This window comes from Zymoseptoria tritici, chromosome 5, assembly GCF_000219625.1.
Source record: "Zymoseptoria tritici IPO323 chromosome 5, whole genome shotgun sequence".
NCBI lineage: Eukaryota > Fungi > Ascomycota > Dothideomycetes > Mycosphaerellales > Mycosphaerellaceae > Zymoseptoria > Zymoseptoria tritici.
The window spans coordinates 108665-133392 of NC_018214.1; the positions used below are offsets into that span (position 1 = coordinate 108665).

At 54.4% G+C, this 24728-nt stretch overlaps 7 protein-coding genes across 7 annotated transcripts; 5 read left to right on the forward strand and 2 right to left on the reverse strand.

Annotated features, from left to right (window-relative positions):
- Nucleotides 1-281: 281 nt before the first annotated feature.
- Nucleotides 282-1670, forward strand: MYCGRDRAFT_92938 (uncharacterized protein; the record flags this gene model as incomplete). Its single annotated transcript, XM_003851972.1, has 2 exons — nt 282-471; nt 562-1670. The coding sequence occupies 2 exons, from the start codon at nt 282-284 to the stop codon at nt 1668-1670; spliced, it is 1299 nt and encodes a 432-aa protein (XP_003852020.1).
- Nucleotides 1671-3057: 1387 nt separating this feature from the next.
- MYCGRDRAFT_109328 (uncharacterized protein) lies at nt 3058-4306 on the forward strand (the record flags this gene model as incomplete). The annotated part of the gene is made up of 4 exons (XM_003851973.1): nt 3058-3337; nt 3479-3501; nt 3552-3769; nt 3819-4306. 4 exons carry the CDS (start codon nt 3058-3060, stop codon nt 3973-3975), a joined length of 678 nt encoding a protein of 225 aa, XP_003852021.1.
- Nucleotides 4307-4667: 361 nt separating this feature from the next.
- MYCGRDRAFT_42715 (uncharacterized protein) lies at nt 4668-6104 on the forward strand (the record flags this gene model as incomplete). Its single annotated transcript, XM_003851974.1, has 2 exons — nt 4668-5253; nt 5377-6104. 2 exons carry the CDS (start codon nt 4668-4670, stop codon nt 6102-6104), a joined length of 1314 nt encoding a protein of 437 aa, XP_003852022.1.
- A 796-nt stretch (nt 6105-6900) lies between these two features.
- Nucleotides 6901-9922, reverse strand: MYCGRDRAFT_92941 (uncharacterized protein; the record flags this gene model as incomplete). The annotated part of the gene is made up of 4 exons (XM_003852736.1): nt 6901-8033; nt 8509-8779; nt 9223-9304; nt 9474-9922. The coding sequence occupies 4 exons, from the start codon at nt 9920-9922 to the stop codon at nt 6901-6903; spliced, it is 1935 nt and encodes a 644-aa protein (XP_003852784.1).
- A 1984-nt stretch (nt 9923-11906) lies between these two features.
- MYCGRDRAFT_11468 (uncharacterized protein) lies at nt 11907-13160 on the forward strand (the record flags this gene model as incomplete). The annotated part of the gene is made up of 4 exons (XM_003851975.1): nt 11907-12152; nt 12213-12660; nt 12723-12951; nt 13025-13160. Coding segments are annotated over 4 exons (1059 nt in total), but the record flags the coding sequence as incomplete, so codon positions are not given.
- Nucleotides 13161-13582: 422 nt separating this feature from the next.
- PKS3 (polyketide synthase) lies at nt 13583-20628 on the reverse strand (the record flags this gene model as incomplete). The annotated part of the gene is made up of 5 exons (XM_003852735.1): nt 13583-14820; nt 14873-16518; nt 16684-19205; nt 19319-19613; nt 19680-20628. 5 exons carry the CDS (start codon nt 20626-20628, stop codon nt 13687-13689), a joined length of 6546 nt encoding a protein of 2181 aa, XP_003852783.1.
- A 1397-nt stretch (nt 20629-22025) lies between these two features.
- On the forward strand, nt 22026-23724 carry MYCGRDRAFT_41969 (uncharacterized protein; the record flags this gene model as incomplete). The annotated part of the gene is made up of 2 exons (XM_003851976.1): nt 22026-23206; nt 23271-23724. 2 exons carry the CDS (start codon nt 22026-22028, stop codon nt 23722-23724), a joined length of 1635 nt encoding a protein of 544 aa, XP_003852024.1.
- Nucleotides 23725-24728: the final 1004 nt, after the last annotated feature.

Sequence of the window (24728 nt, forward strand, 5' to 3'; positions counted from 1 at the left end):
GCACAGTGCTACGTACCAGATGGAAGCAGGATGCGAAGCGGACAGTCTAAAATGCCGTACGGGTTTATAGCTTCAGAGCTTGAGGTGAGCCCTGGCTTTGTGCAAGCGCGCAAACAACGGGACCTGCATACGCTGCCGTGTAACCAGAGTGACGTGGCGGTTTCGTGAATCTGCCGTCGGTTTGCGAGCAAGACAAAAGTGTCTCGAATTACTGTCGAAGCACTTTCGTCTTCCCAGGCGAATCCAGATCCATCTATCGTGGTTGATCAAAGCCATCCGCAATGCATTCCAGTCGCGGCAGATACTCCAACAATCGCGGGGGTCGTGGCAGATGGTATGGTTCGACAGTCCAGAGAGGTGGCATGGAACTGCCCGAGAAGGCTCTGCCATTCGGCACTGTCATCAGCACCTTGACGCACGAAGAGGTGAAGACCAGCCTTTCGAGCGGCAGAGCAACAAGCATCACTGGATGTCAGTACTTGGCCTCGTTCAATTGGCTCAAGAAAGGCAGTCCGACCATCGTGGTACCTGGTAAGTATCGCATTACACGGCCAGATGTAGGCCATGAAGCTGACGAGCAAAGGCTTACCTCCGAAGTGGACACCACACAAACAGCCTCCTCAACTGGCCGAAGATTCCGGCGACTTCTTCCGCGATATCAACGCCGCACAATACCGAAGCATCCAATCGAGCCTGCCGTTCGCGCAGTTCTGTCACAGAATCCAGATTTCATTCCCGACGAAATTGACTTGTTCGCATGCGGAAGCACGATGGGCCATCTTCTGCGATTCGCTCGCAAGAGCGACAAGAAGTTCCGATTTGTGGTGGAGGTTGTGGACGGCACTGTGTTCTTCATTCGACGTGAGAACAGCCCAGACGAAAAGATTCCAGATTTGCGCGGCTATGGCCACACAATGCCGGAGGCATACACCACGCTCGACAGTTGCATCCGAGGATCTGTATCTCATCAGCGAATGATCAGATATGAAATAGGTGGCATTGAGTGTGTCGTGCGCTGCGAAAGCGACGGATATCTCGCGGACAAGGGCACTGCGTCCACAACGGCGAACGTTTGTGCAGGGAAATTCGAGACTCTACAAATGCTGGCCGGCGGCAAAGTCGTCCCTCAGGCGGCCATTTTCGACATCAAAACCCGATCTGTCCGCAAGAAGGGCGAAAACATTCTCGCCGCAGAGATCACCAGACTATGGCTACGGCAGATCCCAAACTTCATCATGGCGTACCACCGGAGTGGCGTCTTCGAAGACATTGAGGTATTGGACATCCGAAAGCAGATACTCCAGTGGGAGACCGAGCATGCGGACGAAATCAGTGTTTTCTCGGCGATTCTTGAGAGAGTGATCACATTTGCCCGAAGCCAAGCAGGCATTGCGTTCGAAGTCTGCTCCCAGCTGCCGCATGTCCTCGAGTTTCGACAAGTCGGCGGACAAATCGGCTCCGTCCTTCCGGATGAGCTGAAGAAAGTGTGGACTGATTGCAACCTTGACGCGGATGAGGAGTCGACTGATGGAGCTTCTGATGAGCACATCGGCTCGGATGCCGGAGGCGGCGTCAGCATTGATTCGGGTGGTGAGGATGATAGCGACGGAGAACCAGACTACACAGCTTGTACGGAGCGATGCGACTATTGCGGCCGCTGCAAGTACTGAAGGCCTGTCAGCGCTTGCGGCCAAGGTGGTGTCTCGGGTCATTGTCGTCGCGAATCTGCGGATTCGATACGACCTGCGAGCGGGCTCGCGCCGGAAAGTCTGATGCAAGGCTTGAGAGGCAGATCGCCGGCGTGGCGTACGTGTGTCTCGAGAAGAGCTAACATCGATCTGGACGTCCGCCGCTGAGGCCCATCGTGCTGCTCATTATGGCGAGGATGTTGTTGTCGGATGACGATGGTGTTCAGGTTCGGGATCTCGAGCTTGACCGCTCGAGCTAACTTCGCTTAGTCAGCCACGGATTATTGGGCCTAGCCAAACGTCTCGTCTCCCTTCCCTTTTGACATTTCTCTACGAATCTCTCTTTCGACTCATCAATCGATCTGGAGGAATTGGCCATCAGCGTTGGCACACTGTCTCTTGACCCGTGTTGCCCGACCATAGATGATGCTGACACGGGACACAGCCAGGCTGGGCGATCCGAGCACATCCCAGAATGCCAGCCGATGGGATTCCGGCGATTTTGTGAATCCGATCGGAAGGGTCACAGCGACGTTTGATCAGAGCAGTCATCTTTCTCGAAATGATGCGGGCGCGATGACTATGTCTTGACAGAAGAGACAATTGTTACTCCTTATTACAGCCTTGTCTGGCTCTCTCCGACTGCAGCCAAGTTCATTGACCCTTGCACCGAAGTTGATGCTTCGATCATGCACATCTCCTCCACACAGAACCTCATTCACTCGCACCTGCTCGATTCAGCAAATGCTTGTGGTGTGCGGGGTATCGTCGACGATCCGACGACATGAGTACAAGGATATCGATGCTGGCCTTTGATGCCGTTCTTATGGTCAAGAAGAGTTGAAACAGGCAGTCTGAGTTGATTACAGGCAGACGTCGTGGACTACGAAGGTTGGCATGACAAGCCATCTCTTGGTCGGATAGAAAGACATGCGATCTCTCAACGTCTTGGTACTCCGAGTCCACAACGGCCACGGCTACTTATGCCGCTGCAAGTATTGACCACATTGAACCGAGAGCTGTCTTTCTGGACCGTGGGGCCAGACAGTGAGCGATCTTTTTGCTGTCAGACCTGAAACCCGCCATGCTGGTCGAATCCTCCAATCACGATGGTTTGCGAAAATGTGACAATCATGTCTTTCCCCTCTCAGTCCATGGTAATCCTTGCCCTCCGGGGATCTTGGTATCGACATGCGGCTTCGAAGGTCGAGTCCACGGAAGGACACCATGCCATTGGTCGATATCCCTCTCACTCGTGCTGGGCAGAGGATCACTACAAAGTGAGCTGCAACTCGGATTTGCTCTGGGATCGTTCTTCCGATCCTTTGATTGTCCTTGTCTGCCTTCTCTTTGCACGAGACACATCGGAATGGCTGCACAATACAACAACGACATGGCGAATGGCGGTGGCGACTTTGGTGCGCATATGGAACGGATCCGAACTGCAGGATCTGTCAACATCAGCACTGAACTTTTTGAGAAACTATATCTCTCTCCTCAAAACGCTGTCTCAGGGGAATTTCGTCAAACCTTCGGCAACCCAACACCAATCGCACTGGCGGGATTCCTGCTGTCCTTGACACCGCTATCAATGGCACTGCTCGAATGGTGTGGAGCCGGTGGTCTCGGTGCGGCCATGAATGAGGCCTGTATGTCGATACTTCCTCTTCGCGAGCGGCTGAAAAGGCTCAAGGGCTGACACCTTGTCACATACTACTTCTTCGGCGGCATGCTCCTCATTCTCGGCAGCATTGGCGAGTGGATCTTGGGCAACAACTTCCCAGCTACAGTCTTCATGACCTTTGGCGCATTTGTATGTGCTCGGCGGCCCCAAGTCTTGCTCTTCGACTGACATCTTCTAAGTCGTTTAACTTCGGCGCGACGCCCACCCCATACTACAACGCTTCAGCAGCGTACTCGCCTGATCCGGAAATGCCGTGGGAAGGAGCAGTTGCACCTGAATTCATGGCCACCTTCGCCTTCTTCCTGATTTCCATGGATCTGCTGTGCTTTGTACACCCTATTGCTTCGATCCTGACGAATCTCGTCTTCTTCTTCATTTTCTCGTTGATCGTGCCGGCGTGAGTGTTGAGAGAGCACTTTGGGGCGATCATTGCTGACCTTCCATAGTTTCGGCTGTCTCGCCGGATCGTTCTGGCCCGGTGCACAAGGCGATACGGCATTGTCTCTAGCACTGCAACATGCCGATACTGGGCTCGCGCTGGCTCTCTCGCTTCTCGGGTGGTACATCCTCACCGCACTGATACTCGCCGGAGTTAAGTCGTAACAGCAGACCCGTTGATCGCTGGCCACATCGCTAACAACACATCTCTCCCGGTCGATTTCCCAATCGCACTTCTCGTCAGCGATCTCCGCACCAGGATCAAGGGTATGTCGGCAAGGGGAAGTCGCGCAAGAGGCGAGCAGAGTCGTCAGCATGAAGTCTGTGCCGAACGCCCGGGAGCAAGACGATGACACCATGTGTATGCAGAAAGCTATGCTCAATCATGGCCATCGTGTTCGCTCGTCGGTTCACACAAAGAAGCCATGTAGCTGTCTTCCCTCGCAATCCAGGCAGGACTGCGTGTTGTCGTCTTGGTCACGTCATCGTTGGGCTTGAAGCAGACTGAGTGACCTTCCCAGCATATTGGGCCCCTGGCCAAGGGATAAGGCGTGTTCGGCGTACACGTCAATAATGCCAAGGTCCAGGCCATGTCACGTCGTCTGTTCTGCAGGCACTGTACCCGGTAAGATGTCGGAGTGCACAGAAGAGGGGCAAAGGCGGAGATCCACGAGATCTCGATACCCCACGGGGAGACCCCACAGCACATGCTCGGCAGTTGCACGAGGCGATTCTACCCCGCTGTTCAATGTCGACCACACACGTGCACCTCGATCATCTTAAAGGAGGCATCGCACACCCCTGCGATCCCCCAGCACACCTTGCACAAATCCTCATACCCCCAGGCGAACATCAACATGGCCTCACAAATCCAAGCCGACTACCTCATCATCGGCGCCGGAGCCATGGGCATGGCCTTCGCCGACACCCTACTCAGCGACACTCAAGCAACATTCGCGATAGTCGACCGCTACGCCCGTCCAGGAGGGCATTGGACGACGGCTTACCCTTACGTCCGGCTGCATCAGCCATCTCAATTCTACGGTGTGAATTCTCGGAATCTGGGTGAAGATCGCCTGGATCAGGTCGGTTGGAACAAGGGACTGTCAGAGCTGGCTTCGGTCGATGAAGTAACAGCATATTATGGAATCGTGATGGACCAGACGTTTCTCCCGTCCGGTCGCGTGCAGTACTTTCCTCTGCATGAGTATACCGGTGAAGGACAGTGGCGGTCGAATGTGACTGGGAAATCGTACCAGGTTGGGAAGCAGACGATCATTGTGGACGCCACGTTTATGAAAGTCAAAGTGCCCTCCATGGGTCCGCCTCCGTACAAAGTAGGAGAAGGCGTTGAGCTTGTAACGCCGAACGACCTTCCCAAGGCGACTCGACCCTACGCTGCCTACACTGTCGTTGGAGCCGGCAAGACTGGCATCGATGCATGTCTTTGGCTTTTGAAGCAAGGCGTTGATCCCAAGATCATCTCATGGATCATGCCACGGGATTCATGGTTCCTGGAGCGAGGTGGCATTCAACCCGGTGAACGGTTCGCTGAGAGTACAGCAGCCAGCATCAACGCCATCAACGGCTCGGTAATGGAAGCTAGCTCACCCGAAGACCTCTTCTTACGGCTGGAGAAGCACAAGCAGCTCATACGCATGACCGACCAAGTCTGGCCCTCAATGTTTCGCTGCGCCACTGTCTCCCTCGCAGAGCTCGAGCAAGTCCAGAAAATCGGCAACGTCATCCGACAAGGCCGAGTCGTCAGTCTCGAAGCAAACAAAGTAACAATGGAGAACGGCGACTACCAACCCGGCCCCGATACGCTCTACATCGACTGTAGCGCCGATGCCCTTGCCAAACTCGAACCCGTTCCCGTCTTCCGCGGAAAGCAAATCACCCTCCAATCCGTCCGATACTGCCAGCAAGTCTTCTCCGCTGCCTTCATCGCCCACGTAGAAGCCACCTACGACGACGAGAAGCTGAAGAACGATCTCTGCCACGTCGTGCCACATCCAGATGAGAGCATTGATTGGTTCATCGTGACATTGCAAAGTCATCGGAATGGTCCGAAGTGGTCCGCTCAGCCGAAGACGGCTGCATGGTTGGCCCAGGCACGACTGGACTGGTTTGGCAAGTTACTGCCGCCAGCTCCGTCTGATCCGGAACAGGTGCCGGCGTTTTGGGCGGCGTTTGGAGCGCAGGTGCAGGCACTCTGTGAGAAGTTGGAGATTCTTATCGGCCAGCTTCCGGAGAAGGACGCGGCGAGAGCGAAGGCGCAAATAGCGAGGTGACAGCAGTTAGTCGACACCAGATAGCCGACACATTCGAAGCAGAGAACAGTTGCGGAAGCATTGTACGAGGAGGGAGAGACCAGGACTTGAATCTTGCGCACTGAAAGGTGAATTGGAGATAACTCGTGGCTGGAGTGAAGAGCATGATAGAAGTAAAGGGGAAGCATGTGCAAGAAAATAAAACGGGAAAAGAAGCGCTGGATTGCAAGTTGAAGATATCGCAACTTCGATTGTGTTGAGTCAAGGTACACGACCGTTGTGTAGCCGCCTCTCTTCGTTCGTCTCGCAGGTTCCGTGTACTGAACTTATCGTGCATGGGGAGGACAGTGGCATGCAGAGACGTCGTGATGCCAGCAATGTCCTTGTCGGCTGACTCTGGACGGATTGGCTTGCTCTCCCATCGGCAGTGGCCACATCTGCTTATCGCATGAGGCGCGTCTGTTCAAGCATTTACCTAGTGCCTGATACATCGAGACGCTGGCCTGATGCTGTTTGCAGGACCCGTCGAAGGTACTGCAAACAGAACATCCAAAGCTATGCAGGGCCTCGCGGCAACGCTGCAGCGCAGACGGCAAGCAGACCGCTTCGCCGCTCGAGACTCATCCAACGCCGCTCGACAGCTTCCCCTCCATTGTTGCCCAAGCTCGCAGGAGGCGGTCCGATAGGTGGACTCAGCGATCTGCCCTTGCTTGAATCCGGCTTGTCCGACATACGGGTCGATAGGTCAAAGTCCAGCGTGGTGTACACTTAGATGTCCAGTGCGAATAAGCCGCTGGCGTTGGTGGCCATCCATCACTCATCTGATCTGTTGCTGCCTGGAAGGCCACATCCACTGCTTGAACTCATCAAGACTCCACTTCGCCGCCTCCGCGACTTTCTCCTCAACCTGCTCGGCCGTCGATCGTGGAGCGAACTTAGCCGCAGCCTTGACACAAATCTGCGCATCCATCGTCTCCAGCGTCGCTTGATACTCGGCTCCCTTGATGGCATACCTCACGTTGCCAGCATCATCGTCAGCGCTGAACGCCGGCGTCACACGTATGGTGTAGAAGCTGTTGGCGTAGGTTGGTTTCCTGTAGTCGATGCTGACCTGTGCTGGCTCGGCGGGCGTGTCCAATGGCATGGTCATTGTAGCGTGGTTTCCAGTCCCAGGTAGTCGTTGAGGAGTAGCTGCAGCAGAGACCGAGGACTCCGAAGAAGGGTTTGATAGGGCCGCAGCCAGTGCGATCTTTTCCTCCAGTGCGGTCGCCAGCAATCCGCCATGTGTCACGCCTGGCCAGCCAGACATGGCGCCTCCAAACCACACAATCGCAACCAGCTTCTTCTCGCTTCTATCCCAGAATATTCTCTCCACGCCCAGACCTCTAGCACCTTGCAGATGATCCGTCAAGCGATCGTGAAAAGGCAGTTTGTTCTCCGGCAGACCTTCCAAATGCGTAGGATGCAGTCGAGGCAGCACTTCCACCCATCCACCCTCTTCGCCCTTCAGCTGCTTCGCAACGCCCAAGCATTTTCCTCGCAGCACTTTGACCTTGAATTCTTCGTCGATTCGCTTGTTGAGGTCCGTAATGAGGATGTTGTCTTCGTGGGTTCCGGGTTGTGGCATAGGAGGTGGAGAGATGAGATGGACGGCAAAGGTGCCAACGCCTACTCCAAGGCCGAGGGCGATGGTCGTGAGGATCACGCGTGGATGGCGGCGGAGGAAGGACGGTCGTGGAGAGGGCGAGGCACTGGATGCATATCGTCGTGAGACGGGCTGGCGCTGTGAGGACAGGCGCCGAGCGGCACATTGACCTTGAGTCCGGAGTCCGTTCATCGTGATTGATCCGACGCTTGGTCGTAGACAAAGGGCGGTGGTCATGATGTGCGAACGGAGAACCGAGTCCAAGTTGAAGATCGAAGCTCTGCTCGGCTGAATTTCGGGCATTTCTGCGTGCCTGGTCTGTTGTATTTCCTCCATCCAACCAACTGTATGCTCCAATATGCGGGCGTATCTTGCTCGTCAATCTATCTCATCACGATCTTTAATGGCCTCGACGACTGACAAGGGATCTTGATGACAACTTCATCATGGCAAGCTCCGACCGGACAACAGAATCGCAGGTTTCGCAAATGGACTTTTCCAACAACACTCAAAATCCACCAGAGGCCGACAGCGATCGCCCTCAATCAATACCAAGACAATTCCATGATCTTGACGACCTTCACTCATATCTGATTCGCTCCTGGAACGAGCTCTCTCCCTCGGAACGAGTCAACGATCCAATACTCTACACAAGTGACGAACACGAAGCAGCCAGCGAGATCGTGACCCTCATATTGCTCGACAGTCTATCACAGGTGTTGGGCAGCGATGTGGCAAAAGCCCAGAGTCTCCTTTTCCCGGTGCTATACTACTTCTTACTTGGTGAGGTCATGCCGGGATTGATAGGGCAGGTGTTGAAAGTGAAGTTGGTGGAAGTGGTGGAGATGCTGAGTGTCATGAATGAGGATGTATCTTTGCCGAGCTGGCTTGTACTGAGCGAACCCGTCAACGCTGCGGTCTCGAGGGTTCTCAAGGAGTGGGCGGACATGATGTCGAGTTCAGAGCGTGGACCATCAGTCAAGACGGTGAGAGAAGCGGTCATGCAGCGAGATTGGCGGCAGGATGGTCTGAAATCAAGCGCACCACCGGGCTGCGAGAAAGAAGTCGAGTTCCATCGCCGAATCGGGTTATTGACGATGAGCTGGGCTTCTCACGACATGTTCTACGAAGAAGAACTGCGGCAGGCATTTGCAGAGTTCGATTTCACCAGTCCTGTACTCACCAATGGACAGCTCCTGGATGCCGTCGATGCGGCATGGATGTAGGTGCTCCCGAACGGCGGCTGCGCATGTTACTAACAATGCGCTTAGTCCCAACCCACGACTCACCAAATCACTCCCGCCAGACAGTACAGCAGACCAGCCGCTATGCAACTCGGACAACCAGCTCCCAGAAAGAGCAGTAAATGCCGAATCCTACGGTCATCTATCGACCTTACGTATAGGTCGCAACCCAGCTGACTTTGTCAACTCGATCGTGAGTCGAGGTGCCAAAGCTCCGGAAGACCAAGGCTTGATGGAGTATACATCGTACTGGTTCAACGGTATTGCGCACGCCATTGCAGGTCTGAAAGACAATTTGAAAGTCGAAGTGGCTATTTCGGGGTTTCCTAGCCCTGGATTGCATACTAAGTAATTGAGCCTTTCGACACTGCAGTCCAAATTTGTGTGTCACACACAAGCCCTTCGATCTCAGAGCACACAATGTCAAGAAACGCACTCCTCGGCAGCTAGCGGAAATCCCGGTCTTGGCCTCATTTTTCGTTGATCTTAATATCGACGCACCCCGACAAAAGCAAAGCTGCTCCGATGACAAGCAGCGGAATAATACCTCCGTCATTCTCGAGAAAGGCACGCTCTGACAACCCCGCCGCGTCCAACATCTGAGCGACCTTTCGAATCTCCTCGACCGTCGACCCGGGGTTGCTCACGGCCTTCATAGCGGCATTGAGCTCCTTGCGGCGGGACTTGAACGCCTCTTTGAGCAAGTCGCAATCGCGGCCCAGCTGGTCATAGTCAACATCGTCAACGTCGAAATCGGCAAAGTCGATCAAAGCGCGGTGAGTGACGACATCGACGTTGGTGCTGATGTCCACTTTTTCGAGGTTTCGAGTCTCGATGAGCTTGGGCACGAGTTCGAGCTTGAAGGCGTGTTTGGAGCTTTCTGGGACACCTTCGAACGCGGATGGGATGGACACGAAGCCGCCTTTGATGCCGTCCAAGCCGCGAGACATGATGGGCTGCGAATATTGCTGTTGAGGCGTGCTAGCCAACCAGTCAGTGATACTTCGGCATAGGAGAAGCGCTAGGACTCACAGACTTTGCGGGCAGGCAATGGCAGTGTCTGGGCAATTGATGGCTCTTTGCTTGGTTGCAGCGTCAGGTTCGCATTGCGGATCTGCCTTCATTTTATGTCCTTTGAAAGCCCGGTCCTTGGCAGTCAGCTCACGGATGAATGCACGCATGAGCTGACCATAGCTTCGACGAGCAGTGGTCTGATGAGCGAGATGGAGTTCTGTCTCGTCGCATTGTTGGCCACACCTACTCAGCTCAGCTGTTCTCCACGCTGACTGTGCTTGTCATCGGTCTGGAACGTTCTGTCCGTGCTTCACCCGCGAGGAGTATGCGTACAGCTACTGCAACGTTGACTGGAAAGCTGGACAGCTGTGGAGTGACCATCTCCAACATCGAACAAAAATCTGGATCTCAGAAAGCAGTGACTATTCTGGAGTCAGCACCGGGCTTTCCAAGAATTAGATTGCTCGTCAAGACTCAGACATGATATCGCTGCTCTGTCAACGATGAGCATGGGAAAAGCACTGCTTTTCTCGTGGAAGCGAGCCTCCATTGTCTCGCTCTTGTTCAAACTTGCAGCATTGTTCTTCGAACGAGGTTCGGGTGCAACGACTATTGCCGCCAGTCCCATTCATGAACGCTCTCCATCGCAGAACAAGTCAAACAGATGTTCCGACGATGGCATCCTCATGATGAGCTCAGGGTGTCATGAGGTCAACTCGTCCCGCTCCATGTGAGCTCGACCATCACGCCAGGTCTCTCAGGCATACGAACCGCGTTCAGCAGCGCTTTCCCCCTTTGATCGTGACAGTGGAGCCCAATACCTGCATCTGATTGGCCAGATAGCTCTTGCAGGCGAGGCATGGCGTGTTGTCGTGCTGTCCTGGCTGGTGAAATCTCGCCAAACTTTTCCCACCATGAGACGATGCAACGACGCATCATTTGATCAGGGTATACTCGCTGGCGCACGTTGTTACACCCGGTGGATGCGCGGATGAGAAAGGACAGGAATTAAGACGGTACATTCTCTGCCCGCGGGCTCCACGTCATAGCTAGCAGTCACGGAAGCCGGAACCTGCGGAGACCGAGGCCTCAGCAATATCCGCACCGTCGGCACCCGGACTCGACCTTGTACAGATCAACTTCGTCGATATGGAGTCCGACGCCGCCGCCGCAGCAAGCGTGAGAACATCTACCGCGGTATGCTATCTTGCCGATGTCCGCATCAATGCCAATGACTGATTCGAGGTGCATCTCAGTGCGATTCTTGTCGAATTCGTAAGGTATCTGGAGCGTCTTTTGATCTCCAGGCGAGCTATACCATTAACTTTGTGGTAGATCAAGTGTGATGGTCAGACACCATGCCGCCAGTGCTCGAGTGCGAAAAGAGAATGCCAGCACCTTCGCCGCAGCGAACCACGGGAGAAGCGAGCACGGGTACTGCTGTCGACTCAGTATGAGCAGAAAATTGATCGCATCGAGCAAAATCTGTCCCGCTTGGCCGATGCTGTGGCCACTCATGGACGGTCTGCAGTCGCCACTCCTAGTACAGGAGGGACTCCTGTTACTATCGATCCACCGAGCACCACCACGAAGAGAAATGGGTCGGCGCACGAGATGTCTCGCACAGCCATTACCAAGGGCGCAAGAACACCCGTCGAACCACATTCTGACTTCACTCATCGCTTGCTAGGAAAGGTCTTCCGTAGCGACGCCGGCGACATATCGAAGGACATAATTACGCCAGCCGAAACAGCGCCGTGCGCCGATGAAGAGGCTTGGGAGATTGCTGACGAGTCCACTCCATCGGATGGAAAATACTCGCTTCCTCCTTTCACAACCGTAGCAAGTCTTCTCGGATCGGAACGAGGTAAGCCAAAGCCGCTGTCGTCGATTTGGATGAACTCGATTGTCGCAGAGGATGCATTCACGGGACATTGCGTAGCCGTGTACTATTCCACGGCCTATACGCAGTACCAATTGATCCTCGTTGCCGGAATACTGTCTTGGAAGTTTGCCTATCGAGCTGCCGCCACCGAGGACCACCTAGACCGAGAGGCAATGGAGGAAAGCAGTCAGATGTGTCGCGCTGCGCTGGAGACTGCTTTATCCCGACTGCCGTTGCACATGCTTCCCACTCTCGAGACTTTGCAAGCTCTTCTTGTAGGAGTAAGCAGATGATCCATGGCAACTTCACCTACCCGATACGATCCACTAAATCTACTCCAGGCAACATACGCCATCGAAGCTGCGAAACCATCGCGAGCATGGGAAATGATCTCCAAGGCGACCGAGATAAGCCAGGCTCTAGAGTACCATCAAATGCCTCCACCCGATCGCAGGACTGGAACCACCGAGCACATTACATTCGGAATATTTGCAATGACATATATTCTCGACAAAGGACTCTCGCTCCGCCTTGGAAGATGCTCCAATCTACGAGATCATGATATCTCATCATTTGCTCACCTCAACCAAGGACTGGTGTCCACTCGATCGATCTTTCAGCGATACATGACTCTGTCGATTTCGGTCGCGCGCCTACAAGGAGAGACTTACGATCAGCTCTACAGTGCTTCGGCCGTGGCTCTCCAAGACAAAATGCGTCACTCTCGAGCCCAAGAATTACTTGCCTCGTTGTGGAAGTTGAGAGATGAGATGCGCAGCCTGCGTGTAGGTTCGTCCCTCCGTACTCTGAGTCTTACCATCTGACAACCGTCCAGGAAATCCTGGAGCGAGACGGCGACGCCCTTAATCAGGAAGACTCGGTAATGTTGATGGCGGAAGATGTGACAATCCTTTCCCTGGCTACCCTCATTCTACGCACGGTCAGGCGCTCGCAAGACGCTGTCGAAGCCACGGCGTATCGATGCATCGACGTGGCTCGGGAGGCTCTAGAGGGTCATCGGCGATGCATCACAGCGATTGAGCCACATAATTCCGGGACGCTCGAGCTCTACATCAACTGGTGAGTTCATGCGCCCGCGAGCCAGACCGGACGATGGGTGCTAGGTTCATGTCAGCTAACACGTCCGCTCCAGGTCCCTCCTTTACACCCCTTTCGCACCGGCCATCGTAGTCTTCTGCAATGTACTCGAAACCGGAGATGTGTCGGACCTGGCGAACTTGAAAATATTCGTCGCAAACCTGCGACATCGTTGCGATGCTCATCCTTCACTACAAAGACTGTGCGTGATCTTCGAGCCGCTCCTCGGAATCGCCCAACGCTTTGTCCAACTTCAGACGGATGTCAGCACGAACATTGCCCATATTCACAACATGCAAGGCGAATGGACCGTGCAAGCACGAACGACCAATGGCGATCAGTCCAGTGGCAGCAACCATGTACCACCTCCCGGCGACACATACATGGAAGGCAACATTGGACAGCTCTACGATGCTTCGGGAGACCTCACTGGCGATGACCCCGCGTTCAGCGTCTGGCTTCGGGATTGCCAGCAAACACTTCAAACTCTACAGCAGGATGATCTTTTCCTCACGGGAACGACTCTACTGCAAGACTTTTGACGGGACAACCGAGCTCAAGAGTCCTGCGGCGGCGTCTGGCATGAGATTGGCATCGCCCTGATACGAAAATTCTTTCTATTGCTCCCAAATACAATCCAATATGCACACTGCTAAATATGTACAATGGAAGCCAAGTCGACCAAACCAAAGGGAACTACAATCGAACACATCTCGCCTACACCTCAATGCCCATCTTCTTCAAGATCAGGTGTACCAAATTCAAGATGGAGCCACTGGAAAGGAGCTCCAGGACCTGCAAGTTCACCTCCGTCTCTCGCGCAATGTAATTCCGGATTTCAATTGCGACAAGAGAGTCCAATCCGAGTGCCTTCAGTGTCTGAGACGGCTTGATGGCATCTTCGGGAAGCACCAGCACGTTGGCAATCTTGATTGCCAAGGCCTCGTAAAGCGCTGTCGAGGCCTCCTCCGGAGTCGATGCTGTGCGAATGAGCTTCAGCAATGGGACATTCGCAGCGTCAGCTCCAGCTCCACCATCCTGCGAGTCCACGATCTCCTTGAGGATTGCGAACTTGGAATCGCTGATCCAGAAGCTCTCTTTGGTGGCATTGCCGAGACCAGTGATGCACTGACCGCCGCAGGACTGTAGCTTGCCAGTCACCGCAGCAGCCAGGAGAGCGAGGACTTGCGACTCGTCGAGGGTTTGTCCTCCGATGTTCTTCAGCACTTCTTCCCGACGAGCATCGCTGCCATCGGCCAGGTAGCCGACATTTGAGATGGCGGCAAGATCGATGGAAGCTCCCGGAAGACCTTGGGATCTTCTCCACTCCATGAAAGAGTCGAGGAAGACGTTGGCTGCTGCGTACGCTGCTTGACCGCGGTTGCCCACGACACCGGCAACGGACGATAGCGCCACGAAGAAGTCCAGCTCTTGTCCTGCAAGCACCTGGTGGAGATTCTGTGCTCCTTGGACCTTGCAGGCAGTCACCTTCCGGAAGCTGTCAATGCTCATCTGCTCGTAGAGCATGTCCTCGAGGACCATGGCGCCATGAACGATACCGCGGATCTGTGGAAGACCATTCAGGTCTTGCTCGACCAACTGCTTCACGGAGACCATGTCGGAAACGTCACATGCCTTGACCACAAGCTTTGTGCCGTGGGGGCTGAGATCGTCTGCCAATGCCTGAACTCGATCGTTCATTGAAGCACTCCGGGAGGTGAGGACGATATTCCGGGCGCCCTTCATCGACATCCAGCGTGCCATGCTTCGGCCTAAGCCGCCGGTGCCACCAATGATGACATAGGTGGCATCGCTGCGTAAAAGGCTGTCGCCGACTTTCCTGGTGGTTGCCTATGCACTGTCAGTATTCTGCCGATTAATGAAGACTGAGAAGGAGACTTACCCGAACTTGGTCGCCTTCGCGAGGAACAACGACTAGCTTTCCAAAGATCCTTCCGCTCTGAAGAGCTCTGAAGGCGGCTTCGGTCTCGGAGATGGGGAAAGTCTTGACGGGAGAGATCGGTGAGATTGTTCCAGAGGCGATCAGCTTGTGAACATCGGAGAGCAATCGCTGCATGAGCTTCGGCTTGTATGCTGCGACCTTGGTAAGATCGACCGAAGAGAAAGTGCAATTGTACTCGAACTTGAGCATGTCCAGACGGCCGTTCTGGGTGATGTCGGCCTTGCCGATTTCGATGAATCTTCCGAATGGAGCGAGGCAATCCCAACTCTCCCGCAGGAGCTCGCCGGCCAGAGAATTCAACACGACGTCCACTCCAGCCTGACCAGTGGCATGGCGCACCATCGGCCCGAAGGAGGCATCGCGGCTGTAGAAAATGTTCTCCTCGGGAATGGAATACTGCTCCATCAGGAATTGCTTCTTGTCCGCACTTCCGACAGTGGCGAGGATCTTGGCTCCGATCGTCTTGGCGAGCATGATGGCAGCTTGACCAACACCTCCAGCAGCGGCGTGGATCAGGATCGTCTCGCCTTCCTCCAAGCGAGCGCAGTCGAAGAGCGCATAGTACGCTGTGGCGAAGATGACCGGAATTGTGGCAGCCTCTTCAAAGCTCACGCTGTCAGCGATGGGGAATGCGCTCGTCGCCAGGCAGCGTGCGTAGGTGGAGTAGGCACCGGTGGTCATGGCCATCACACGTTGACCGACTTGAACATTTGTGACGTTCTTGCCGATCGAGGCAACCACTCCACTGCACTCGACGCCGATGTATGGCTGGCTGACTTGCCCCATGGACACGACGATGTCCTTGAAGTTGACTCCAGTCGCTCGGACCTCGATCTCAATTGCATCGTCTTGCAGCACTTCCACTGGTTCATCCTCCCAGTATAGCGTGTCAAGAGCACCGGCAGACTCGATCTTCATCCGCAGTCTGCGATCAGGCTGTGCAAAATCTTGCTTCTGGAAAACGGCGGTTCCAGTCTGGCTTCGCATGAAGTCATTGAGCTGATCATCGTCGACGATACGCAGAATGCTCAGGTGGCCCCTTGAAGCAGTAAATTCTGCATCTCGCACAGCCTCTTCAGGCGGAGAGAACCATAGACATTGCATCGCCTGCTCGATCGCCATGACCGACCAGGAGCCTTGCAGCTCGCTTGAGTCCACGCCGAGTGTGTAGATCTTCGACATGTTTTCGGCACGGATAGTTCTCGCCAGTCCGACGCTCATGCCCGTCTCGGGCTCGTCTTTGGCGTACACCCAGATGACTTGCGCGCCAGTGAGCAAGACCTGTTTGAGGCTGTCAAAGTCGGCGCTTGAGACGTCCGCGAGCGAGGTACCACTGGCTTGAAGGAGGACCACTCGCTTTCCAGAACAGTCCACGCTGCCCAGGGCATCGATCGGTGCTTCCAGGCCGGAGTTGTAGTGGATTGATTCGGACACGTCACTGCTGAGCTTGTCGCAGTTGCCGAAATGGACAACGGTGATTTCGGATGTCTCAGCGGCATGGTCACCGTTCACTGCAGCACCGTTCACACCATTCGTGCCATTGAGCTGGGTCAGGTGGCCATTCGTGCCGTTGACGTGATGATGGTCTCCATTCGTGCCGTTGCCGTTGGTAAGGGCATGTCCATTCGTGCCGTTGCCGTTGGTAGTGGCATGTCCGTTCGTGCCGTTGGTGCCGTTCAAGAGTGTGAAGCCCGTCGGCGCATCGAGAGGGGAGTCTCTTCGAGCATCCTCGAAAGGCGAGTCCTTTCTACCATATGGCTCGAAAGGCTCGGCAACCATTTTGTAGCAGATCTTCTCGATCGGAGCGGAAGTCGAATCAGCGTTTCCTAGCGGAGTCATGACGAATCCCTTGAATTCAATCACCGGCCGCCCTTGCTCGCCAGGCTTGGTCGCATGCATGTCGAAGGTCGTCGGCTTGGGAGCGGCGAGATCTGGCGTTCCGGAGCACCAGACTTGTAGATGCTCGCCAGTTTGTTTCACAGAGTCCATCTGGATCTTCACCGACTGCACGCTCGTGGGCATGTAAAGGTTCTCGAAGGACCCTTGACCTGCTCCCAAGATCGGCCAGGTCAAGTGGAGAAATATGTCGAGCAGCGATGGATGGATGACAAGCTCAGGCTCGAAAGCCTTGGGCATGAGGTTCTTCGTGTCCTGCACAAATATGTCTCCTCGGGAGTGCTCCGCGCCGGAGAAACAGTTCCGCAGGCCCTGGAATGAGGTTCCGTAACCAGCACCGACACGATCCAGGTCTTCGTATATCAGCTTTTGACATACCTCTTGGGTTGCCCTCGCAGTGATGATTTCTTCACGGCTACCCAAAACCTTGGCTTCGAGCTGTTGGCACGAAGCAAAAGCTTGATGCTCCCGGGCCCGAGAATTGGTCGCTCTCACGAGTCCACGGCAGTTCTCCGTCCAGCCGGGACCTTCACCCCAAGAGCAAATACGGAACTCTTTCCATGTCTTTGAGTAGCCTCTTGAGGCTTCGTTGTGAGGACGCAGGGTGATCGTGGCCTCCGTATCAGAGGCATCATCTAGGACCATAGCGGCACTGACAACAATCTCGTGCAGCTCGAAGCCGTCGAACTCCAACTTTTGGAACTGCGACTCCTGTTTGGCAGCCTCAATGGCCATTGCGATATAGCCTGCGAATGGAAAGACGGGAAGACCTTGCATCTTGTGGTGACGCAGCCATGGAATATCGTCCAAACGGATGATGTTCCGCCAGGTTGGCTCAAGATCGTTGGAGTATGCAGCCAGCGCTCCAAGGACATCGTTCCTCTCGCCTGATCGTGCGATGTGCTTCTGCGCAAGGCGCGAGGAGTGCCAGTAAGAGGTCGAATGCTGCCACGGGTAGCGAGGAAGATCGGTCAACAAAGCGCACGACTGGGCCTGTGAGTGCGGGAAGTTGATCGCCAGCGTGTCCAAGGTAACGCCTCGCATGTATACAGCACCGGCAGCTGTAAGGACAGAGGTCAAGGCATCCTCATTTCTGATGAGACATGCCGAATAGCTGATGTCTTCAGGCGTGAGACCTTGTGCCTTCATGGAGTCCAAGATCGGTCCTTTGAGCGCAGAGTGTGGTCCAAACTCAATGAGCATGTCAGGCCTCTCCGAATCCGAGCACATCAAAGCGACGGCATCAGCGAAGCGCACCGGGGAGATCAGGTTGTCCACCCAGTACTGAGGCTCAATCTGGGAGCCCTCCAGATGCCGCCCGTAGACGGAGGACACAAAGCTGCAAGTCAGAGTGGTCGACGGCCTTGCTGCTGAAATGCTGACGAGGTACAGGTCTGCGATTTTTGCCATGTGGTTGGAGTGATAAGCAACATCGATCGGCAGCTGGCGGTTGAAGATATTTTCAGCTTGCAGAATCTCGTGGAGTTCGGCGATTGCAGTTCGGTCTCCAGAGACCGTAACACTCGTTGGGCTGTTGATGCAGGCGATTGTAGCATATCCTTTGCTGATCTTCTCCAGATAAGGTGCAACACCATCGGGGCCCAGTCCGATGGCGATCATACCACCTTCGAGGTCAGGGTATGCCGCCTTCAACTTCAATGTCATGAGCCCGCGGAAATACGCCAGCCCCATCGCAGTATCAGCGTCGAAAGCACCCGCGGTATATGCTGCTGCGATCTCTCCGCTGCTGTGTCCGACCACAGAACTAGGCTGGACACCCCATGATCTAAAAAGCTCTACCAACCCAATCTGTACGGCAGTGCAGGCTGGCTGGCTGATCTCCGGATTGTTGATGTGAGACATCTTCTTGGGGAGAAGAAGTTCCGCGGAAAGTGAGAAATCGGCACCCAGTGAACGCAGATGCGCATCAGCACGGTTGATCGCAGAGGCGAAAATAGGATACTCTCGCATCAAGCCCATGCCCATTTGTGGCCATTGGGCTCCCTGGCCGGTGAAGACGAAGCCGAGCTTAGGAGCGTCCAGACTTCTTGTTAGCCGAATGCTGTTTGTTGTCATGCTGTTGCTCAGCTCGGCGAGACAAGTGGCCGGCACTGCCAATCGGTACCGAAGATGCGAACGGCGAGCTCCAAGGGTGTACGCAACATTGGGACACAGGCTCTTCTCGAAGACTTCGGGGCGCTGCTCGATGTAGACGGTAAGATCGTTCATCCTTTTCTTCAAGGCTTCCTGATCGTTCGCAGAAGTCAGGAAGAGCTTGACAGTCGGGTCTGCTGGCTGGCTGTTGTCGGCTTGTGGAGGTCTCCTTGTCTCACGAGGAGCCATTTGAAGAATGGCATGAGCGTTTGTCCCGCCGAAACTAGTCAGATCGTCAGCTTTGCCAGCAGAGTATCGATGCAAGACAAGACCATCCACGACCTGGAGGACAACCTCAGGCTATGCGGCAAGCCTCACTCTCCTCAAGCTACTTACCCATAGTTCGAAACATCGACGTAGTGCTTTCCCTTCGGCCAAGGTCGAGTGGACTTGAGCACCTTCATGTTCCAGTCATCCATTGGGATTGCAGGATTCGCAACCCGGAAGTTGGCATTCGGCAGCAGCAGCTCTTTTTCAAGCATGAGAGATGCCTTGATCATCGAGATCACGCCACTCGCTCCTTCAAGATGGCCAACATTTGACTTGACCGAGCCGATGTACAGAGGGTCTTCAGGAGATCGCAAATGAGACAGGGACTGGTGTATCGCTCGGGCTTCGATTGGATCTCCCACTAAAAGCGAAGCGTCAAGTCAGCATACGGTCGAGGTAAACTGAAGCGTTGCCTGCTACAACATACCTTTTGTGCCAGTTCCGTGGCATTCCGCAAATGCGCACTCCGCGGGATCGATATTCGCATCGCTGTACATTTGCTGGACAAGACTCTGTTGAGCATCTCCATTCGGGTTGGTAATGCCGATTGTTTTACCATCCTGGTTTACACCAGTCTTCGTAATGACTGCTCGGATGGAATCTTTGTCTCGGATAGCATCCTTCAAGGGCTTCAAGACGAGAACGCCTGCGCCCTCGCCCTTCGCAAATCCTCCGTCCGCTCGGTCATCGAAAGCAAAGGTCTTCCCGTGGTCGTTCAAGAGCTGAGACATGGACATTGTCACAAAGTAGTCGGGGAGGATGTTCAGCCGACATCCAGCGACGATGCCTTCGCTGGTCTCTCCTCGGGCAAGACTCTGCACTGCGTGGTGTAATGCAACAAGCGAGCCAGAACATGCGGTATCGATGGTCATGCTGGGCCCTCGGAAGTCGAAGAAATGCGATATTCTGTTTGCTTGCATAGCCGGTGCACATCCGGTGGCCTGGAACACGGGTGCGGTCTCCAAGTCTCGTACGTTCATCAGCTCGTAGTCGGCGAAGTTGCCGCCGACGTACACGCCCACTTTCCTGCCCGCATAGCTCTCTCGCGGGAATCCGGCATTTTCCAGGGCCTCGTATGTACACTCCAGAAGGAGTCGCTGCTGAGGATCCAGAGATATGGCTTCCTTCTTTGTGAGATTGAAGAATGGAGCGTCGAACTTGGAAATGTCGTCTTTGAGGAAAAACCCGCCCTTCGGGTTGAACGTTCCTGGTTTGAGGGGATTCGGATGGTGGAATGCACCGGATGAGAAACGTTCTTCGGGAATCTCAGACCAGCCATTGCGACCTCGCGTACACAGCTCCCACAGGTCGTCTGGAGTGGAAACATGTCCTGGAAGTCGGCATGCATAGCCTACTATGGCAATGTCGTCCGCCATGGTTGAGTGACAGCGGCGGAAGACGAGAATGTGGTCGCTTATGCACAAGCCTGTAGGCGATCTTCAAGACAGGACCTGGGGTTTTATGGGCCCTCGATGGGCTTTCTACTCGGACATGCCCCTGGACCCCAAGTATTCGTCCACGATGAGTGGATGCCTCGCTCATTGGTGGGGCCGTCGAACAACTCAGTCTGGGCTCCATTGCACATCGGCCCTTGTCGTACCCGAACATTAACAAATTTGCTGGATACGATCGTGAATCGCGCGCACCTGGTTGCTTCGGCAGTGATCGACAGGTGCAATGGCTTGTGATAAGGAGCTAGCGTTCGGAGTGTGCCGAGCAGAGACGACTTCTGGAACCAGAATCAACCAAACAAGTTTAGCGTCCGCTACTAGCGCCGATCCCCGGGGCACAGGTGAAGTCGTCCGCTGAAGTTTATATAAGGTCGACGATCCTTGTTGAACCTTGATGAACGGGTGATGAAAGGTTGTTTCAACAACCAACGGCGCGCTGTCTCATGGGCAGTGTCGGTGCCGCGGGAACTTGGCTGCGCAGGTTCTTGCTCGAGAAACAAATGCTGAGGCATTTTGAAAAGCCTTCTCAGCTTTTGCAATGCGAAAGCGTGTCCCATGGAAAGAAGACAACAAATGCCGTCATCATGCATTACGTTGCATTCGGAGCAACTCGAATACTCTAGCAGAGACTCTGATAGGAGATAGCGACGAGGTCTGCTGCCCAAGTTATCTCGCGCTCCCAAGTTTCTCGAAAATCGAACGTCCCAAGAACACGGAACACGCTCAGCCAATGTCGATGCCTATATGGATGGTTGAATAGGTGTGTAACGACCCAGCCAGCGAACGACCATGTGGCGCGGAGCACAAAGATTCGTGACAAGCAGCTCACAGATGCACGGCAGTATTATTCAGATTCACACGTGTGATACCCTGTCTCCCCACTCGTCTAGGAGTCATGGCCTGTCCGGGGGCCCCAACTCTCGAGCATATACTTCCGAGGTACGCATCTGTCAAGGAGATGTCCCGGGGTATCGTTTGATTTCCATGATATGATCTGTCAGTTGAGGATCGTTGGTGCTTTATCCGGTCTGCCGCCGCATAAGAGCGCCTGCTGCGTCAACTATCAATCCTGCATATCCAAGTCTGCCGCCCATAGCCAGCCGGAAAGAAATTATCGGCAGTAGTACAGCCCGATCGCCCTACACGATTCAGTGTGCCGTCTGCGGCGTTCCTGCGATTGCTGCTTTCATTTCCTCCAATAGTTGCACAGAACCCTGTGTCTATTGCCAATTTGCCATCGTGGCTTTGTTTACGATCAGATAGAAGAGCATTGGGTCCCCGCGTCGCTCGGTCTGAGACAAATTCATGAACGTTTGGTCGCAATGGTTGTCTCACACAGCTTCGTCTTGCTGCTAGCGCTTGTCTGCGCCACATTCGCTCACAGCATCGGGCTCTCATCTCGTGAGGCAACGGAACCGTTTCCTTATGCTCCGAAGCCAGGCCTATGCCCTTCGACCCCTCTCGTGAGAATCGCTCAAGGACTGAGCAGCTCAGAGCAGGCTTGGTACAACAACAAGAAGCCAAAGGCCGATGCTGCTCTGCGATCATGGCTTCGCCAATTCGGATCGTTCAACGTCAACTCCATGCCGACCATTGGATCTGCACTGGCGGGCGGCTTCCTACGTGCGTCTCTGCTGTCTGCGGGTATCCATCAACAGCTTGATGGTACCGAGGGCAGTGGTCCCATGGCTGGCTTGCTCCAAGCAATAACCTATGAGACGACACTCTCCGGCTCAACGGCATTCCAAGGAGGGCTCATCCAAAACAACTGGCCTTCGATCAGCTCCCTTTCCAACAACATCTGGCAGCCCAAGTACCAATACGGCCTCAACACCCTCAAGGATCCGGACCGGCCAAATTCAGGTGCAGAGCTTGCAAGTGACGTTGGGTCGAAATCAAATGCGGGCTACCCAGCGACCTTGATCGACATGTATGGTCGGCTCATTAGCTATGCCAACCTGTACGGCGATCACGGCGGCATTCGAGCCTTGATATCCGACGGCCGAAGTCAGTCCAAGTTCACAAATGGAGAAGTTCCTATGCCAATCTTCACGTCCATCGGATCATCGACCGCAGACGGAGGTGGTACTTGCGGTCCTGGATCAAACGGAACTCAGTATGAGATTACTCCTTTCGAATTTGGAAGCTGGGACCCTGCCGTGAAGGCTTTCATGGACATCAAGTACCTTGGAACTCGAATGTATGCTGGCAGACCCGTCGCCTTCCAGTGCACGACAGGCTTCGACAATCTCGGCTTCATGATGGGCACTTCGGCCAATGTCATCGTGAATGCATGCAAGGACGCCGGCGGTGCTTTCGCCGGCACTCCTCTGGCACCGATATTCCAGACCATTGGTGAAGGGATCACCTATCCACTCAACCGCCAGTACTTCTCTGCCATCCCGAACCCGTTCTTCGGAATGAGATCATCGCCGCAAGTTGCCCAACAGCAGGAGTTGGCCCTTATTGATGGAGGGAATTCGGGTCAAGTGATCCCAATTTGGTGCGGAAGTTCATATCACGGTGTTGTTTGAGCTTCGCTAACTCTTATACCTTTTTGTGTTTAGGCCCTTGCTCAAGCGAAACAACGTTGATGTCCTGTTTGTGTGGGACGTATACTACGATCTCAACGGCGTCCAAAGTACCGGAGGCCAGCTGTACAACACCTACCAAGCCTCCAAGCCTGCAAACCTCAACCGCATGCCAACGATCCCGCCTCCGGATGAATTCCAAGCGAAAAAGCTCAACACCAAGCCAACCATCTTTGGTTGTAACGATCCCTCCAAGAACACCTTGATCTACGTCCCAGTGCAGCAATACCTGCCGCAGACATCAAGCACCTTCAACCTGACCACTACACCTGAACAGACCCGGGACTTCATTACCAACGGAAACAGAATGGCCACCAACAACAACAACTCCAACTGGCCTCGTTGCGTCGCATGCTTCATCATGAAGAAGAAGGCCTCGAGCCTGCCAGACTTCTGCAACGCTTGCTTCTCGCAGTACTGCTACAACTAGTAGACATGAGGAAGGGAAGGGCCTGTGATCGGTCAATATACATGTCCACATAGAGAGTCTATAGTCTGGAATCACTCAATACATATAGACAATATATAACGTTTCAGACGAAGCTTCGTCGTCAGATCGCATTTGTCCGTTCGATTTGACTCCGTTGCCTGCAATACGCAGTGAATCTTCTTTACCCGGCTTTGTAGCAAGACCTGTGCGGTTACATGTACAGCTATCTGGCTGCCCTCTGTCCTTTCTTACGCGCATACATCTGCGACTTGTAACTTGTTTGCCGTTCTGTCGTGTTCTCCGTATGGTACCTGGCCAGAGTACGCTTTACGCTTACATGTACCCTCACCTGTACGCTCCCCTGTCGCTTGCTTCCTCGCTTACCTACATGATATGTGGCTCTGTCATATCACCTCGCTTGTATGCCTGTCGTCACGTGGATCTGGCCGGCCTGCCATAGCAGTAGCACCTCGGCATCACTCACCCCTGGCACGCACATGTTCGTCCATTCAACTTCGACGCACGTTGAACTCAGAAGCACGTTCGCAGCCGGCCGCAAAGTCTTGCCGCATCTGTCACATGCAATGCACGATGAGTACATCAACTAATGCCGCTATGGAGATTCAAGGATGAACTGCATGGGGAAAATGCGGCATAGCCCGTCCTGGTTCCTGGATTTTGAGATGTGTTCCCGCTAGTATAGCGCTCCTTGCCGATTCCGTGCGTTGCCTGAGTCAAGTACGGCGGGGCTATGGACAGCCATGAATCTCATCTTGGGACAGCCATACGGTACTAATTCTACGCGCACTGTCTTTTATCGACAAGCGACGAGCGACGGAGGGAAGTAAGTACTTAGGAGCCCGAGCTTGCGAGGACAGCGACGGGCGTACGATAGCCGAGCGCGTGAGGCATTATCCCCTGCCCGCAGCGACGAGCGCTTAAGCAGAACTATTCTAGCCGCCGGAGGCTCTAATGCTAAAGAAATGAGGGCAAAGTAGTGTGTG